We start from the raw sequence: 20,355 nt of genomic DNA on the forward strand, positions 1-20,355 counted from the left end.
TTAATGTTCTATGTGTAATTTGTCTTTCTGTGATGGAAAAACAATAAAAATAAAGTATAAAAAAAAGTCCTGCATTCAAAATGTATTATTGTATTGGATTCGTATGAACATAGGGTATAACAATGCATTACATTTTATAAACTGATCATGTTTTGAATGTACGTTAACATCTTAATCCACAAAGTAACTAGTAACTATAGGTGTCACATAAAAGTAATGGAATAAAAATGTACAATATTTATATTTTGAAATGTAGAGGAGTAACTAAGTATAAAGTTGCATAAAATGGAAATAATCATGTTAAGTACCAACACCTCAAAATTGTAGCCTTAAGTACAGTAGGCCTACTTGGAAATGTTCTTAGTCATTTTCTGAAGTAGTCCAATTATATTTTAGAAATTCCAGATACCATAGATTGAAGCTATATTAATAAACACATATTTCTTGACATAATTACAAATATTTTCCAGTAACATTTTTAAAAACCTTTTGCCACATATTATTAGTTATGAGTGGTGAACACAGGAACTGTAAGCCCACATCAAATACAAGCCTATCCAGTGACATGGTCTGATAGAAATCCTATATTTTGTTACTGTCAAATAAATAAATAAATCTCAGAATCGATATCCATATCAAAAGCAAAAACAAAATTGAAGTTCATACAAAAATAGAAATTAATTTCCAGGTCAGTGCATACAGCTCTGAGAAGCCAGAGACAATACGACCAGAATAACACCGGAAATCAGCAGGTTTTCTTTCAAAATAAAAGCATCCAATTTAATGTGTTTTTTTATGTGACTATTATGTAATACTTGAACATGATGTATCTGAAGACCGATCTACATTTAACAGGTTAAGATCCACCTGACGTGTAGTCCAGCATGGCTCTAGCCTTACATGTGTTACAAGTACCATTTAGGTCAGATTCCACATTAAATAATTGTATTTACACTGAAAAATGCCACATTCGGCAGTGAGACTTTTACTTTTATTTTTTTTATACTTTATTTTTTCCCTTTTTTTCAAGGTTGTTTTCAGACATGCAATTTACAGTTCGTAATTACAATAGTTTATAAACCAATTTTTAAGTAGATGTGCTTATAGACACACTCATTAAGGCCACTAGAGAAAACAACTTCAACATTAAAAATTTAAATAAAATTAAAGGGACTGTTTGTAACTTTCAGAAATGCTTGTTAACAGCGACACCTGTGGCCATTAAGTCAACGAAAGTCAGCATCGGGTTCGCGCTTGTGCTCGCTCTACATAGACATGAACGAGCATCGATCACAACAGTGAGGCGACACACGTCAGCTAAATCCACAATATCACTCTATATTTCACCTGCTTGGCAGGAATGTTAGCTGACCAGACGAAGGTCTCTCCATGAATCACTGCTGATCCTAGTGTTTTCTTTTCCTGCTTCAGCCTCCCGACCGCGGTCGGAGGGAACAGGGGAGACGCGGGCTTCACTAGATATAACTGCGGTTTTGGTGCTTCCGTGTAGTTTGTGTTGGAGTCTGAGTCTGAACAGCGTAGCCACATGCTAGCGCGCATGGGACACCGACCCAGTAGATTTATACGTATAAAAAGTTACAAACAGTCCCTTTAATAAAATAAACAATAATAATAATAATGATAAAAAGAAAGAATAGAGTTAAAAATAAATAAATACACATAACAAAAAAATTAATAAAATAACAGTACAAATATACGAGAGTAATAATAAATTAAATCAACAAATAAGTTAATAGAAAATATATAGTAATATAATTTACATGGGCACAGACTTTTATTTGTAGAACCTCAGTCCGGAAGTACGTCATAAGTCTGGTTAACTTGACTCTTGTGGTCCACGCTCTGGTCTTGCAGACAGCTGAGCTGAGGGGGGTATTATATTATATTATATTTAACATCAGCACGACCACCGAGCAGCTCCGAGTCTCTGTCCGGATCCCTCATAATGCATGGGGGCAAGAGAGGACTGGTGGCTCCGCAGAACACTTTTCTGGAAAACATTGTCCGGCGCTCCAGCGGTGAGTTTTTACTCTAAAAAGGGAAAACAAGAATGAATGAATGTTGATTTGGCATGTCAATCAAGGTACCACACAGGGGCTGCCTCAACGGGATGCTAAAGTAAACATTTAATGTTATTCACATGTTTTTTTAATGGAAAGCAGCAAGACTTTATTGTAATTTCTAAATTGTTTTACCTAACAATGAAATATATGCAAACTGATGAGTTCTGCAATATGTCCAAATTCCCTGGATTAATAAACTAAAGTCAATATAATAGATTATTCTTAAGATACCCCTAAAGACATATACTGTTATACTTATATCGGTAAAACTTTACAATAAGGGTACATTAATTAACATTAGTTAATGCACTAATAAGCCATAATTAACAGTTAATTAACAGTAACTAAAGTGGGTACATTAATTAACATTAGTTAATGCACTAATAAGCCTAAATTAACAGTTTATTAACAGTAACTAAAGTGTCTAATAAGCATTTACAAACGGTGTTCATGTTAACTAAGGTATTAACATATACATTATTAATTAAGGTTAAGTAATGCTTATTCAGCCTTCTTGTGCATTTATGAAGTATTACTTCAGGGACCCATGTTTTCACATTAATATATCATAAATTATGATATATTACTTAACCATAATATATCATAAATTATGATTGTATGATTTCTTAATGATTATAATCATTAAGAAACAGGACGATTTACTGCTCTGTCGAAGTCCATTTTATGTTTTATTGCTTATTTTATGATGGCTAACCTTTCTAATAAAAATCTCCTTTATTTCTGATGAGTTCTTCTGGATTCTTACAAACTCCTTTTTAATTTTCTTTTAGGAGATGTATAATGTGATTTGTGTTTATGGTGACTCAGTTGCACTTTATGGTATATGCTATTTTATCTCTTGCAGTGTTCCATTAACTAGTGTATCATTGTGCAGTAGTATTTGTTGTTTTATATTTCAGAAAGGTAATACTTGTATTAAAAATGTAATATTTGGATTGCCAGTCTGCGTGGCAGGTAATAGCTTCCCCATGAGAGTGAGGCTGAGTGTGTGTGCAAAATGTCAGACAAACAGTTGAATAAAGACAATGCAACATCAGTTAAATTACTGTTGTATATTTCAGAAAGATTTAGTCTGTGACAATAATCTGAAATTCAGTCAATATTGTCTGAATCTCACAGACGCTGAAAAACTGCATACAGCTGCAGAGCATTGATTACAACATAAACCCAAGCCTCAAGTTCAAGATAAGCCTGCAGTTGATGCTTTGAGTTTGACAGCTTCATTGCTGACTGTATAAATTGGACAATATGTCCTCAGTCTTTTCTCAGGAGACAGCAGCTCTGTCCGAACTGCTGTGAAGCTGCAGAACTTTGCAGCTCCTCATCAATATTTAATTAACATTAAGGGTGGAAGATAAACATTTTATCAACAACTCTTCCTGCACAGTGGCTCGTCTGATTAGCACTGTTTACTGCTGCTTTCTATATGAATGATATTGTTTCAATTATATATGATTATTAAAATAATGTTAGTAGTGGGAGAGTTTGCTGTATAGTGATAATTGCAATATTTCAGGTACAGATTTACGTACTGTATATTGCATGACACTGGTCAGCAGGATTTATGGGAGATTGTAAATTGTAAAACAAATATCAACATATCAGATTCAACCAACTATTTTCTTATTGAAATTTACAAAATAATTGGCAAAAATATCAATCAATGGCAACACAGCACAAATCAGTGGAGTTTCAATGAGGTTGCAGTTGCATAACTCCAGTTGTGATGATCATAAGGATGCTCCGGCTTTCACTGACAAACCCCCAAAATGTTGATCAACAGGTGCACTTTAGCCTGCAGGTGTGTTATTAGTCGTGACTAGCTTTACTGTATTTTGTTGCAGAAACCAGTTTCCTGTTGGGAAACGCACAGATCGTGGAGTGGCCGGTCGTTTACAGCAACGATGGATTCTGCAAGCTGTCTGGATACCACAGAGCTGAAGTCATGCACAGAAGTAGTGCATGCAAGTAAGATAGTTTTTGTTGTATAATGGCCTGAATGACATACAGTATATGTTGATTGGCTTCATAGTGGTGCAGGTCCAGGAATCATTAAGTGACTAATACTGTTTTTGTTAATGTTGATGCATAAAGAAGGTCTCTGAAAGCTTGCATCTATAAGTAATATATTTCACAGATCAGAGTGTGCAGATGCTTTTTCTTTTTTATATTTAAACACAGCTCCAGCACCTCCAAAAATCCTTGATCTTGCTATTGTTATCTCTGGAAAGTGTGACCACTGATTTGCAGCAACTCCAATACAGATTTAAAGAAATTTAGAAAAAGTAGTAATGTTTGTCTTTAAAGGGGATCTATTATGCTTTTCCCCTTTCATTTAGTGTGTTATATAGTTTTTTTGTCCATGTAAAAGGTCCGCAAAGTTACAAAGCCCAAAGTCCACGCTAAAGGGAGTTACTCTCCCCCACAGAAACACTGCTGCTGAACTGTCTGAAACGTCTTGCTTGAAGTCCCGCCCTTTCTTCTGTAACATGGTGATGTCATCAAGTAACACATTTTCATAATACCTGCCTAGTGGCTAGTTTGGCACGCCCTCAAACAAAGCTAGTTAGAGCGGAGCTGGAGCAGAGTCTGAAGAGTTTGGTTCAGTTGATCAATCACAACAGAGTGGGCCAGCTGACCAATCAGAGCAGACTGGGCTATTTGGGAAGGGCGGGGCGCAAACAGAGCGTTTCAGGGGGTGAAAAGCAGTGCTGCAGCACAGCCGGTATGAGAAAAATAAAGCGTTTTTTTTTTTTTTTTTTTTTTACATTAAAGCATGTAAACATGTTCTAGTAGAAACTCAAAATACAAGTATGCACCTGAAAATAAGAATGATGGGTCCTCTTTTATCTTTTGCCTTTCTTTCCTGGTTACCAGCTAAAAACAACACGCTCCCTTTTGCCTCTTGGTATTCTTCCTCTCTTATTTTGCAGTTTCATGTATGGTGACCTGACTGATAAGAAGACTATAGACAACATCAGACAGGCCTTTGATAACTATGAGTCCCATTTCTATGAGGTGCTGCTCTATACAAAGAATAGTAAGTATCACTATTGAGCCATATATGTTTTCACTAAAATCATCACATGCATGATGACATTTACTCCTATTTGTCCCGTTTGTTTGCTTTCTCTAAACTCTCATTTTAATTGCTTCCTAAAGGAACACCGATATGGCTCTACATGCAGGTCGCTCCAATCAGAAATGAGAACAACAAGGTGGTGCTTTTCCTCTGTACCTTCAGGGACATTACGCTTTTCAAACAGCCAATAGAAGATGAAGCAACTAAAGGTGAGACAGATCAGATTTTTCTATCTAGACCACATGGTTTCAACCAGACTGCATTCAGCATTTCAGTGGAATCATGATAAACTGTTTGAGGTCATCCTGGCATTTTAATGTCTTATTCCACACACTAGAACACACATTTACATCCAAGTAAATGTCTCATTAAGGTCCAGCCAAAGCTCAACAACACCATGGAGGGTGCAGTGTAGCCGAAAAAGTCTCAAGCACACATGAGTGGTTGTGACTTAACAGACGTTTGTTTCCTGGTTTGTAACATACAACTGTCCAGGTGTTACGTGCGCGGGTCAGTGAACACTGGTCTCTGAGGGTGCCATGTCCCAGGGGATTAAGTGTGCCACTAAGACTTTTACGTACATCAAGCAGAAACAAAGGACACTCAGGCCACATGGGGATGGCAAATGTATGAAAACACTGATTATACGCAGAGATAATAAAAGAATATCAGTCGCCAGCCAGCTGACAAAATTTGACTGGTTTTACAGTGAAGATTTTAACACCATCAAGTCCTAGAAATGCAGTTTCTTCCAAGAACAGTCCTGGAAAAATGACTTTCTAAACTGTAGGTATCTTTTAAACCTGCCTGTATGGTTGTTGATGCTGGAGAAAATAAATCATTTTCAAACAAGTGGGAAACACTTTATTTCAATTTCAGTAATGCAGTCACTATTGTTATGGGTGATATTAAAAAAGTTTTTAAATTTTAAATGTGGGAAATTTTGTATGAAAATCCATATTTTGTGCTGCGTGCCTGCATAAAATTGTCTGTCTTTTTGTGTCTGAGCAGGATGGACGAAGTTTGCCAGACTGACGCGGGCGCTGACCAACAATCGCAACCTGGTGCAGCAGTTAGCACCGCTGAGCACGACGGAGGTCAGCCACAAGCCCTCCAGACTGGCTGAGGTGAGCAGCGTCCAGGTCTAAAAGAAGAGTTTGGTTTCAAATGCTATGTATCTACTTAAAATACCTCAGGCTAAATCAAGAAAGTGCCTTAAAGACAGAAGAGTCTAAAATGAATATACTTACCAACATAAAGGAAAAATCCACCCCAAAATTGTTCAGCATTTCACAGACATTTTTAAAGATTAAGGTGCTTAACTACAGTTCCTTGATGTACTCACAATGTTAAATATTCCCTCTCACTGAAAGGCTCTCCAGCTGGGGTCAGACATCCTCCCTCAGTACAAACAGGAGGCCCCTATGACCCCCCCACACATCATCCTCCACTACTGCACCTTCAAGACCACCTGGGACTGGGTCATCCTCATCTTCACCTTCTACACCGCCATCATGGTGCCCTACAACGTCTCCTTTAAGACGAAGCAAAACAACTTGGTTTGGCTGGCGCTGGACAGCGTCGTGGACGTCATCTTCCTGATTGACATTGTGCTCAACTTCCACACCACCTTTGTGGGTCCTGCCGGGGAGGTCATTTCAGACGCGAAGCTCATACGGATGAATTACCTGAAGACGTGGTTCGTCATCGACCTGCTGTCCTGTCTGCCCTACGACATCATCAACGCCTTTGAACATGTAAATGACGTGAGTGAAATTTTTTTATTTTATTGCTAAAATGTCTCATGCGTTGATACTTAACACTGCATATGAAAATCAAAACATTTCTGATTACTATGAAGGAGGTCATCACATCTTCTTCTCGAGCAAGTCATCTCCGCGAGTCTTCAATTTTCCACAGGAATACCACACGAGCAGAAGACTCTCTACTCCCAGTAAGGAAATACATGTTTTTTTCTTTTTAAAGCTGCAATGATTCATATTTTTTATATTGATAATGGATCAAATGACTGCATGTAATGTTAAAGGAGTCACTTATAGTGACAAATCCGCAAAGAATTATCACCTGTCCTGTTCAGGTATAGAGACTAGTGTTTTAATTTAACTGTAAGAGTGGAGAAATGGCTTTGTACAACCATGTTAATACAACAATATCAGCACTTATTGAATCCAAGGGAAACCTTTTAAACCATAAAATGTAATGCCGCAGGGCTACAACTTGTAGTAATTTTCATCATCAATTAATCCAATCCAATCCAAGATAAGGAAAACACAACGATTCTTAGTTTCAGGTGATTATACACTAATAAAAACATAGTTATCAATATTATATTCCTTTTCGGCTGATAGATCCTCCAAAATTTTACATACTGTTGCTTTAATTAATCATTTGCTCGATTAAATGTCAGTAAACAGTGTAAAACTTCACATCACAATTTCCCCAAACCTAAGTTGACATAAACAAATTGCTTGTTTTGTCCAGCCAACAGTCTAAAACCTAAAGATATTCAGTTTATAATCATAGAAGACTACAAAACCCAGAAAATAGGTGTAATAGGTAAATAATTAAAGTTAATTTTTGTGGCTTTAATTATTTGATCATCAAAATATTTGCTGATTCATTTGACTCACATCTTCCTCCCGTCTCTCGTAGGGTCTCAGCAGTTTGTTCAGCTCCCTGAAGGTGGTCCGCCTGCTCCGGTTGGGCCGGGTGGCCCGGAAGTTAGACCACTACCTGGAGTACGGAGCAGCCGTCCTGGTTCTGCTAGTGTGCGTCTTCGGTCTGGTGGCCCACTGGCTGGCCTGCATCTGGTACAGCATCGGGGACTACGAGGTCATCGATGAGACCACCAACACCATTAAGACAGACAGCTGGCTCTACCAGTTGGCCCTGAGCATTGGGACTCCTTACCGCTACAACGCCAGTGGTACAGGACAGTGGGAGGGGGGTCCCAACAAGGACACACTGTACATTTCTTCTCTCTACTTCACCATGACGAGTCTCACCACCATCGGATTTGGCAACATTGCTCCAGCTACAGATGGAGAGAAGATTTTCTCAGTGGCTATGATGATGGTGGGCTGTAAGTATTCAATTATGTGTTTCAAACATTTTATAAAAATCAAAAGAAATATTGTGAAATTGTGATTTTTTTTCTAAATCACGTTAGAAAACAACAAGTTTAATAATACATAACAAATAATATCATTCTATCATTACTGTTATTGGTATGAATGGTGGTTAAACGTGGCATTTTGACAGGTGATGGTGCTTTTTGTATTCAGGCATATGACCCAACTGGGTCGAGTATAAGGACCGACTGGGTCGAGTATAAGGACCGACTGGGTCGAGTATAGCGACCAACTGGGTCGAGTATAGCGACCAACTGGGTCGAGTATAAGGACCGACTGGGTCGAGTATAGCGACTGACTGGGTCGAGAATAAAGACCGACTGGGTCGAGTATAAGGATCGACTGGGTCGAGTATAAGGACCGACTGGGTCGAGTATAAGGATCGACTGGGTCGAGTATAAGGACCGACTGGGTCGAGTATAAGGATCGACTGGGTCGAGTATAAGGACCGACTGGGTCGAGTATAGCGACCAACTGGGTCGAGTATAAGGACCGACTGGGTCGAGTATAGCGACTGACTGGGTCGAGAATAAAGACCGACTGGGTCGAGTATAAGGATCGACTGGGTCGAGTATAAGGATCGACTGGGTCGAGTATAAGGACCGACTGGGTCGAGTATAGCGACCGACTGGATAGAGCGGGGGACCCCAGTCAAAAGCACGAAATTGCAGCTTATGCAGTTTAAATAGATAAAATAGAACAGATAGATAAAATGATTGCCATGGGTCCTAATTTGCCATGGGTCCTAATTTGATCACACACTATCAATCATTGGGAAGGAGACAGACACAGATACAGCAGACACTAATTTACTCATGTGCTCTGTCTATTTTCGTTTTACACAATATGCAAATTAACTGTAACTTTCCTAAAATAATATTAATCTGTTTTGTTTTGTTTTTTCAGATGACATAAATTACATAACTAATAATGTTGGGGAAGAAATAAGTTAACATTTTACTATGATGACTGTTTCTTACAGTAGTTTATTCTTGGGACCCCCAGTTGGTAGTCCTTGTATGTTAAATAGGTTGGTGGGATGAGGAGGTTAATGAAGCAGTAAATGGAGTCACACAGCCGTCTAGTACAGATACACACTCAAGCTCTTTCTATCACATGAACAGACACACATTTAAACAGCACAAGGCCTACAATTGTTCCTGCAGTTCTTCCAAGCCTCTGACAAATAGCACAAACCCTAAACATATCATTGGCCGGTGGACAGTTTGCCAAGTGAAATTCAAGTGAAGCTTTTCAGAACAGCTTAAATCAAAGTGGCCGCTGTTTTTCTTCTTCAATGGACGTACAGTACAACCTTGACAGTCTAAATAAATCTACAGCAGAGGACAAAAGAACAGCAGCTCCACTGTTGTTTCAGTGGCATGAAGGCAATATGATTGTGTACACTCTCTTCACTAGAAAATGTTTACGTTTGTGACAGACCAATTTCTACTGGCATATGCCACTCACTGTCTAAAATGGCATGTTTCACTGGCAGATGCCACATCCAACCGACATACACCAGTTTGTCTGGTTAAGTTGATGCTCAAGGCAGTGAGAAGGTTGTACATTTAAGACGGTATCTGTAAAGTGCCAAACATCAACTTTAGAAAAATAATTCAATATAAACTTAGAGTAGAATTTAACAATTTTATGGTTTTGTCATTGAAACTTTCTGTGTGAACCAAGTCATACAGGGCTAATATTTAGCCAGCCCAGCTAGAACAAAGTGATTAGTGTGACAGTGACAGCTGCCTATAAAGAGAGGTTATCTGCCACTTGTTATAGTGAAACAAGCTACCAGTTTATGTCAGCAGCTGCAGGTGGGAAGTGATATTTCGGTAGAACAACAGCTGTACAGCATTTGTCACTTTTCGATCTCCCCATCACTCTACAGCAGACGACACATACATCTTTTGATTCCATTTCATTCATGCGTTCATCCATTCATAATGTGCCAGCACAACCTTGCAGGAGCCAAAACAATCTGGTTGCATGCTAATCACGATAAACGGCTGATTGTCTGCCAGCTGCCAGTAAAGCAACATATGGTGTAGATGTGCAGGTTTCTTTCTGCACAGATGCAAAGTCAAATTCAAGCTCAGTATCATCAACTCTTAGCTGCTTCTTCTTACTGATAAATATGTGGTGTATAGCAACAGATCAACATTGTTGTATGCTCATTTAGATAATGTTATCTTGACTTGATGTAGTTTGCATGCAATCACAGATATTTTCACTGGCATTTTAAATCTTATTTTGATCTTTTATTTTTAATTTTAATAATAGATAATTTGGTATATTCTTTACACTCAACAGTGTTCAGTAATTCACAGGCTCTCTTGACTCTGGTCGTGTAATTCACATTTAGCTGCAGCCTCTGTGGTTGAAGCACTGGGGAGGACTCGGCTTTGTCGATAATAAAAAGTGACATGTTCAGACAGCCTGCTCTATGTAAGTCTGTCTGAAGGTTGGTCATCACTATTGTCTTTGTGTTAATTCACTCATATTGACATTTTTTGGGCCCCTTCTCTGCTTTAATTTGTTGTTGTTTTTGCTGCTTGGTCGCTGATGCTTAATGAAAAATACAAGGGACAACTATTTTCTTGCAGTAAAAGCAATCTGAAAGATTTTCCTTTTAAATCTACAACAAGCACAATACATACATTATATTTTTTACATCCTGTATATGTTCTGATTTTGATTCAGATCCAGTGGAGCAGCGGTTTTGAATAGGACACGACTGTAAATCAGATCAAGCTTATTATGTCGAGTCTTGTGTAAGAGGGACTCACAAGTGATGCGCTGCTACAGACCATAGCATGTTGTATAACACTACTGGCTTATTATCAGTCTCTTTCAGTGTCTAACCTATACTCAAACTACTTGTAATTTAGGGAGTGGTGAATATTGAATTCACCTAATCCCATCTACCCCAAATGTTTCATTCACAAAAATGAGTCTTTTCACCTTAAAAAGTGATTTGTGGGAAGTTATTATATCTGAAACAATAAGACAAACCAACCTCATTTACTTTGAACTTCTTCATATAAATAGAAATCTATTTTTATGCAGGTGTCTGTATTATTTCCATCAGCCACTGCAGTTACAGTAATAGCTCCACCTTCAGCGTCACTGTGATTTGTGTGAAGTTATTATATCTGAAACAATAAGACAAACCAACCTAATTTACTTTGAACTTCTTCATATAAATAGAAATCTATTTTTATGCAGGTGTCTGTATTATTTCCATCAGCCACTGCGGTTACAGTAATAGCTCCACTTTCAGCGTCACTGCGTCCACTGTCAGCCTTTGCTTACAGTCACGACTCGCCTTCCTTCACCGACCTTTGACCCTCTCCTCTAAAACAGCATGTAAAGTGATGCAATAAAAACATTGAGGGAAACACAAACTGACAGCTACGCTTCAAGGTCTGTACTTCCAAAACTAAACACCCATTATTCTGGTGGTGTTTCGATCACGAAGATCACTCAGTCACACGGAAGTGTCGGCTTCAATTACCGCCTATAAATCTCATGCTACAGATACAGTAATTATGCGAGAGGATAAGAGGAAAAGGGAGAGTTTGCCTGCAGGCTGGAGTGTAGTAAAAGGACAATGAGCCATCACGTTAGATATGTACCCTAACCTCTGCGATCCTGCTGTGGCGACTGGAGACGACTCTTTCCTCTTGAGTGGGTAAAACCTCACGATAAAAGATACTGACTGACTCTTTGAGGTCACTGCAGCACAGAACTCTCACTTAGGAAATGTGCATTACGAATTACATTATAAACGCTCAATCCACCGCTCAATGACGCAAACAGAAAATCATATACGCAAATTAAAATTTCATAATATGCTTTTATTTTGTTAAAATGTTCTAGTATCAACTCAATTGGAAAAAATTATAATTTTCTGATGATTATTTCACATGATAGGCTTTATAAGGTTAACATTCAATTTTTAATTAAGGTATTTGTAAAGGGATTTTGAGGGATAAATGAATAGATAATGGATTGTAATATAAAATGGTATTTTGAGAGATAATATGGGTATGTGGTATGGGTATCAACCTTAAAATTGTAATTGTAACCAAATAAGGAGGAAATGAAAAGCTTAAGGGGAAAAGGAATGGATAAATTAATGGTTATATATTACGGTATTAAGGTAATGGAATAGTCAATAAGGGGGAAAATGAATCTTATCATATAGGTTTATGGGTTTTCATATTTTAAGGGGTAAAACATCCTTAAAATTGACCAAACCATGAAAATCACCCCTCATTATTTATCCATGATAACTATCTCCTTCCATGTAATGTTTCCTTACAACGTGCATATAATCCATTAAAGTACCTCTATATGTTAAAATAATTTAACTTGTGAACTCCTAAAACATAATGGTTCTTTTAAGATACAAGTTAAAGGGTACATGTATTTTCTTTTTTTTGTAAATTACATTTTTTACACCCTTAAACCTCTTTAAAACATGCTTATAATCCATTAAAATACTTAAATATGTAATAAAAAAATTAATTTACACAACAATGAAACCCATATTTGAGGTGAAATGCCTTAAGAATGTTTGGAGTACAAATCCTATAAATATAGTTGTTATTACTTAAAAACATTTCAGACCTTCATGTGAACCAAACTCCTAATGACCCCAAATGGTTTCCTAGAATAAAACATATCGTGCTTCTCATGTTGTCTGTTTGTACCTGACTTTGCTCTTCATCTTTTGTTATAGCGCTGCTGTATGCAACCATCTTTGGAAATGTCACCACCATCTTCCAGCAGATGTACACCAACACAAACCGCTACCATGAGATGCTCAACAACGTGCGCGACTTCCTGAAGCTTTATCAGGTTCCCAGAGGTCTGAGTGAGAGGGTCATGGACTTCATCGTCTCCACCTGGGCCATGTCTAAGGGCATCGACACAGATAAGGTATAATTATCATTGTTAGTATCATAAAAAACATACGGGTTGACAGATGGACAAAGGTAACAACAGATCACTGAGTGCACTCATTGACACTCAGGGTTCACTGAAACTTTGCTGGATATTGTGCACCTTTGGAAAGGGATGCCAGATTATTCATAATCATAACATGTTAGTAAGTGATATTTTGGATGAGCTACCGCCAAAGTAACAGCAGATTGATAGTTTAATAATCACTATAATTCATTTTATGAAGGAAAGGAAAAACACCCTGAGGAAGGCAAGAGTGTGTCTCTGTATTTTCTATAATACACTGACGTCATTTTTTATAATAATCCTCCACTGGAAACTCAAATCTTGAGTGACTAGAATTGGTTTTTTTATGCCACATCCTACACATGGATAAGGGTACATTTTTACCTTTTTAAAATTACTTACTTATTACTTTTAGCTGGACTGCTTTGGAAATGCTTACAGTACCACAAATGGGTATATATACAGTATATATATACAGTATACAGTATATACTGCATATACATGTATATATATATATGATATATGATACATAGCTAATGCATGTTCCCTTAAAGGGACCCTATTATGCTTTTGTGCTTATTCCTTTAGTGTGTTATATAGTTTTTTGTGCATGTAAAAGGTCTGTAAAGTTACAAAGCCCAAAGTCTACGCCAAAGGGAGTTACTCTCTCCCACAGAGACACTGCTCCTGAACTGCCCGAAACGCCTTGCTTGAAGTCCCGTAACGTGCTGATGTCACCAAGTAACACATTTGCATAATACTAGCCTGGCGGCTAGTTTGGCATGCCCTCAAACAAAGTTAGTTTGAGCGGAGCTGGAGCATAGTCCAAAGAGTTTGGTTCGGTTGACCAATCATAACAAAGTGGGCCAGCTGACCAATCAGAGCAGACTGGGCTTTTTGGGAAGGGCGGGGCTCAAACAGAGCGTTTCAGAGGGTGAAAAGAGGTGCTGCAGCACAGCCGGTACGAGAAAAATAAAGCGTTTTTTGAACATTAAAGCATGTTAAATGTTCTAGTAGAACCCCAAAATACACGTATGCAACTGGAAATGCGCATAATAGCTCTTCTTTGATGACATATTAACTGCTCTGATATCTCATCATCTCTCTCAGGTTCTCTCAATTTGTCCCAAAGACATGCGGGCCGACATCTGCGTCCACCTCAACCGGCAGGTGTTCAACGACCACCCAGCGTTCCGTCTGGCGAGCGACGGCTGTCTACGCTCTCTAGCTGTGGAGTTTCAGACCACGCACTGTGCACCTGGAGACCTCATCTTCCATATCGGAGAGAGCGTCGACACCCTCTGCTTTGTAGTCTCCGGCTCACTGGAAGTCATCCAGGATGATGAGGTCATCACAATACTAGGTAATCAAACGCAATATTATGATACAGACCAAGTCAGGTTTTATCTGTGCCTGTCGGTATAAAAGTCATCCAGGATGATGAGGTCATCGCAATACTAGGTAATCTAACGCAATATTATGATACAGACCGGGTCAGGTTTTATCTGTGCCTGTCGGTATAAAAGTCATCCAGGATGATGAGGTCATCGCAATACTAGGTAATCTAACGCAATACTATGACACAGACCGGGGTCAACTTTTATCTGTGCATATTGGTATAGATAAAACTAGAGCAAAGGTTGTCTCAGTTCAAAGATGCATTTGAACTTTTTCCTCAGCCCATTATACTTACAGGCTATCTGAATATAGACACTTTTATTCCTATTATAAGTTTTCTCTTTCACTGAAAGCTCTCTGTATGCTATAGATCCACAATTTCTGTTTACTACTATGCCCCTGTGTTCTCCTTTAAAAACAAAACATCACATGAGATGTTCATGTCAAAGAATTCAACACTTTCTGCCTGTTATAAACACAGTGATCATGTCCACCTCCATCCAGGTAAAGGTGATGTGTTTGGAGACGTGTTCTGGAAAGAGACCACGCAGGCCCGGGCGTGTGCTAATGTCCGAGCTTTGACTTACTGCGACCTGCAGGTCATCAGGAGAGAAGCTCTGATGACGGTGCTGGAGTTCTACACGGCGTTCGCCAACACGTTCTCCCGCAACCTCATTCTCACCTGCAATCTACGAAAACGGGTAAAAAATGACTCCTAACCCATTTGTGCCTGCAACTGAAATTCTTTATTTCCTTTAGTGGAAGTGTTCTCTGGGGAAAATTGCAAACCCCCAACCTTTAAATAACTCTGCACATGCAACGATAACATTTCAGAAGGTTATTTGGCAAAAGAACAGTCACAAAAATGTAGTGAGAATAAGGAAAAGTTATTCTCTGGGTTCCAACTAAGACTCTAATTCATATTTGATAAACCTTCGCTAGGATACACATATATTAATCCCATTAAGGCATTGAGATGTATTTCTTTGCAGTCTTGAAAGTGAGTTGCTCATATATCGCTGTAATATTATCCAGTGGGAAGAACATCACATTCATTCTTAATGTTATAAATTAAAACATGCACTTTTATGAAGGAATTAAACAGACTCACATTTACTTATACTTATATTATATAATCTCTGTATCTAGAAAAGTTCAGGATTGTGCCTCAAGTTAACAAAGCAAACAGTCATAACAGCATGTTTACAGAAACACGCAGGTTTATAATGATTTTATAATGTTTTAAGTAACTATATACTTTAAATGTCCTCTTGATTTTTCTAGTGTGTTAAAGCTCCATTATAAGAGGTCTTATGTAATAATATATACAGAAATCATAAAGTCAGTGAAGCAGCTCTAAATCTAAACATTTTCAAGGCAAATTGTGGCTACATGTTGAAAGATTTATGTCCTGTACTTAAAATGTATTCAGTGAAAACAAAGCCATCTATTATTCATTTGAGCAGCTTTAGAAACAGTTCGTGCCTTCATAGGTTTAAGAATTACTCTCTGCCCTCTTTACTGGCATGTACTCCGTGAACTTGCATTGATGTTAATATAAACTGCACACGGACACAAGCTAAAGGTGTTACAGTCCACACAATCAATGTATTTGCTTTATTTTGATCAGTTATGTGTTATACAGCAACATTTTTAACCTTTTCCTGTCGTTTTCAGTGTCTTTTTCTTTTGCGTTTTATGAAGCTGATTTGATTAAACATTTCTTTTTTTACCATAATAGAGCTCTTGGAGATGAACTGGGCAATTGGATCAAGATTAGACTGAGAAACTTCCAGGAATGGAGGTTTTCTCTCACATCGTGGCTTTAAACATAAAATCTAAGTTGGGTATTATTATATACCAGAAACCAATTATTAACCATTGGCAAAGTTTTAACTAAATAATGCTTATACATGCTTTATTAAGTATTTATTTACCATTTAACAACATATTATAATCATCTGTTGCAATTTTCTAATAGACATCCAAATAATGTTTATAGACTGTTTACAAACGAGTTATTAACCATTAACAAAGCATTACAAATATCTGGTCTATGTAATGTTTATAGATATTTCGCAAATGATTTCTTAAAGGTTTATAAATCATTTAGTAATCATTAACAAATACTTAATATAATATATAAAATGTTATAATGTGTGCAACAACAAACTGTTACAATAACATGAATTATAGCATTACTAATAATTAGTAAACATTATTAATTATCATTTTTATTGTTTGTTAATTGTAAAATTACTATTAACTAAAGCTTAATTAACTATCAATTTACCATTTATTAATGATAGTTATAAGAAGTGTTACTGGTAGTTTCAGATGAACCCACGGATGAGTTAAATGTTGAATTTCTAAAGTCTTGTAAACATTCAACATGGGGGATTGAATCATTAATATAACTGCCAAAAGGACTGTAGAAGAGCTTTGTATTCAGGGGAGTTGAAAATGATTTGAATTTTGAATTATTTTCATGAACACCAGAGGTTATTGCATTTATAGTTACCATCACAGTCTCTTCAACAAGATAGATTTAAGGTTAGAAGTTGTATCAACTTCACTTCTTTGTCTTCTGAGGGAATTCAGAAACTCTCAGGACCTAGATAGAAAGATATCGCTCCATTACTTCATTATTGCTCCATTAACGGTTCCCCTAGTGCATTGCTGCTTTCAGTTCTTTAATATTTCAACAGGTCTAACCCTTGCTTTAAAGCTGCATTATATATGTACGGTCTGCTTCCTCCGAGTAAAGCTCTGCTAGTGTAATTTAAAATGTGGCCTCGGTGTGAACGTCCCACATCCTCACGCACAGATTCTCCCTCTTGCAGGTCATCTTCAGAAAGATTGCTGATGTGAAGAGGGAGCAGGAGCACCAGAGGAACGATGTGACTCTCTCCATTCCTGACGACCACCCAGTCCGCAAGCTGTTCCAGAGGTTCAGGCAGCAGAGAGACGCTCAACCGCCGGGAGAGTCTCGCACCTACTTTGATCATAACTGTTTGCAGGTGGAGCCGCCGCAGCACCGCCATCACTCCGAATCAAACTCTTACACTCAGTGTCAGTCTGCATCTTCTCAGCAGCCGGAGTACGGCTCCACGGCGCAGAACAATGCGCCCTGCACGGGAGGAGGGAACGCAAGCAACGGGTGCAGCGTGGCCGCACCTCCACAAACGTTCGTCCACACCGAGACGTCAGAGCAAAGCTGCACACAAGAGGCTGGGGAGTCCACAGCGAGGCCTGGTGCAACGAGTCAGCTTTGTCAGAGGGTCAACAGCCCTGTACGGAGCGGTGGCGCTGGTGGAGAGGGAGCTGTAGGTGGTGTCGCCAGCAGCAGAGGTGCTCGAGGCTGGGCAAAGTTCAAAAACGCTGCTTCAGCTGCACCACCGCCTCCTGCTGTCGAGCCAGAAAAGAAGCCGCAGAAAGCAGAAGAGTGGACGAAAGGGTCCCAGTCCTCAGAGCAGTTAGCAGCCGCCAACAAGAACCAGGATTTGGAGGAAAGCGGAGAGACGAGGAGCACAGAGGGGGGCAACGGTGCTGGAGAAGCAGGTGAAGAGATAAGCGCCCTGCACAAAACGGACTCCTGTGACAGCGGCATCACGAAGAGCGATCTACGCATCGACCGAGCCGGAGATTCAAGAAGCTCCTTTGAGAGAAGTCCGATGGAAAGGAGTCCGATGGAAAGGAGCCCGATGGAGAGAAACCCGTTCGAGCACAGTCTCGGGGTCGACTCTCTCAAACCCTCTTTTGTTCAGCCGGTGTCTGAACAAGCGCTCCTTCAGGCCACCCTGCATGAGGCCAAGCTGGAGCTGAAGGAAGACATTCAGAAACTGAGCGGCCGCCTGTCGGTCCTCGAGTCTCAAGTGAACGAGATCCTCAGGCTGCTGTCGATAAAAAGAAGACTCTCACTGCAACCGACAAGGGCCAGAGTGAAAAATCAGTCAGACTCAGTCGCTGCCTCTAAGCTCACACCGAAACCAGACGATGGGCCTTTTTGAATTGACAGATTTTAAAACCCACAACCTGGATCTCTAAAAAACTGATTTCTATAAGCACCAGTTTGCATGACCTGCTGGACTCTGGCCTGCCAAAGAAATGTCTTGCATTGAACACTAGACTGCATGCAGAAATCCCTTTTTAATGTTCGCTTATAGCACTACAAAAACCCAGGGACTTTTCTAATATTATTTGACTTGTGAGGCACTTTTATGGTCCTGTGTACACAACACAGTCTCACGGCAGTTTGTGAAATAGTCACGAAATTTTATCTATTTGATTTGTGTACATAGACACAAATTTACCTTTTTTGTGATGCTCAGCACGACTTTCAACAACGTATTTTTTGTGAGTTTTCCTACAAATGTCCAGCAACACATGACGCACGTGTCAATCTCCGCTCCATTCTTCTAAAAATAAAACTACTTAGTTAGGTTTAAGAAAATATCCACTTGGTTAGATTTAGGCAACAAAACTACTTATTTAGGTTTAGGAAAAGATCGACTTGGTTAGGCTTTGTGAAATTCGTGTCTATGTACACAAATCAAAACATTAACTTTAACGGGACTATTTCACGAACTGCTGTGCAACTGGGCTGATATAATATTAGATTTGAGAATGCCAAAAAGAAACAGGAACAATTATTGAACAAACAATAAAAAACAAAACAGTTATTGCTAGGAAATGAGTACATTTTAGAGGCATTATGAAACAACGTAGAGCTATGTATGTCATGTATGAGACTGATGAAGGCTTTTGTTGAAACATATGAGACTGATAGGAGCTGAAGTCAAGTCACATTTTTCCTGAATGTTAATTTACAGTTTTTGGCAGAACACCTGACCAAAGGGTTAAGCAAGAAGGTTCACATGCCATAACTTACATATACAGGGACCTATTATTCTTACGCCTTGCTTGAAGTCCCGCCTTTTCTTCCGTAACGTGGTGATGTCACCAAGTAACACATTTGCATAATACCTGCCTAGCAGTTGGCACGCCCTTAAAAAAAACCTAGTTAGTGCGGCGCTTGAGCAGAGTCCAAAGAGTTTGGTTTGGTTGACCAATCACAAAATAGTGGGCCAGCTGACCAATCAGAACATACCGGGGCGGCGACAGGAGCTGAAACAGAGCGTTTCAGATAGTAACGAAGGAAGAGGTGCTGCAGCACAGCCGGTATGAGAAAAATAAAGTGTTTGTTGAACATTAAAGCATGTAAACGTGTTCTAGTAGAAACCCAAAATACATGTATGCCCCATGAAAATGAGCATAATAGGTGCTCTTTAAACAACTTTAACTTGCTCATGTCTTTTATCAGGCTGAACAGACTGGAGCTCAGTAAAAGTTTCCACATGCACCATGTATGTTAAATAAATGTCTCCCTTTATTAACTGTCAGGTAATAATATGTGCCTTACAATATTATAGCCTCATTCAGGGTTGTTTTGATGAGACATAATCAACTCTTCTTTTATAATAGAAATGTTAACCCTGTTTGCTTTTTACCCATTTTTAGAGGATAATGGAGGATTTTCTCTCTATGCATTCATTTTATGATCTGTTTAAAAACTATTTAAATTGTGTTTGAGCTTCATTCCCATGCATGATGTGAAATATTAATAGGAATGCAA

General features: G+C 38.7%; 1 protein-coding gene across 1 annotated transcript; it reads left to right on the plus strand.

The window, feature by feature from the left end:
• Positions 1-1,926: 1,926 nt before the first annotated feature.
• Positions 1,927-19,072, plus strand: LOC141756434 (voltage-gated delayed rectifier potassium channel KCNH5-like). Its single transcript, XM_074616127.1, has 12 exons — positions 1,927-2,039; positions 3,950-4,073; positions 5,039-5,145; positions 5,268-5,396; positions 6,199-6,314; positions 6,561-6,953; positions 7,049-7,141; positions 7,861-8,290; positions 13,093-13,292; positions 14,433-14,685; positions 15,225-15,421; positions 17,564-19,072. The coding sequence occupies exons 1-12, from the start codon at positions 1,967-1,969 to the stop codon at positions 18,728-18,730; spliced, it is 3,282 nt and encodes a 1,093-aa protein (XP_074472228.1). The 5' UTR covers positions 1,927-1,966; the 3' UTR covers positions 18,731-19,072.
• Positions 19,073-20,355: the final 1,283 nt, after the last annotated feature.

Source organism: Sebastes fasciatus, chromosome 18, assembly GCF_043250625.1.
Source record: "Sebastes fasciatus isolate fSebFas1 chromosome 18, fSebFas1.pri, whole genome shotgun sequence".
Taxonomy (NCBI): Eukaryota; Metazoa; Chordata; class Actinopteri; order Perciformes; family Sebastidae; genus Sebastes; species Sebastes fasciatus.

Coding starts and splice junctions, on each gene's coding strand:
- LOC141756434 (XM_074616127.1), top strand. CDS start 1,967: ATGCATGGGGGCAAGAGAGGACTGGTGGCTCCGCAGAACACTTTTCTG. Junction 4,074..5,038: donor CACAGAAGTAGTGCATGCAA/GTAAGATAGTTT, acceptor CTTATTTTGCAG/TTTCATGTATGGTGACCTGA. Junction 15,422..17,563: donor CCTGCAATCTACGAAAACGG/GTAAAAAATGAC, acceptor TCCCTCTTGCAG/GTCATCTTCAGAAAGATTGC.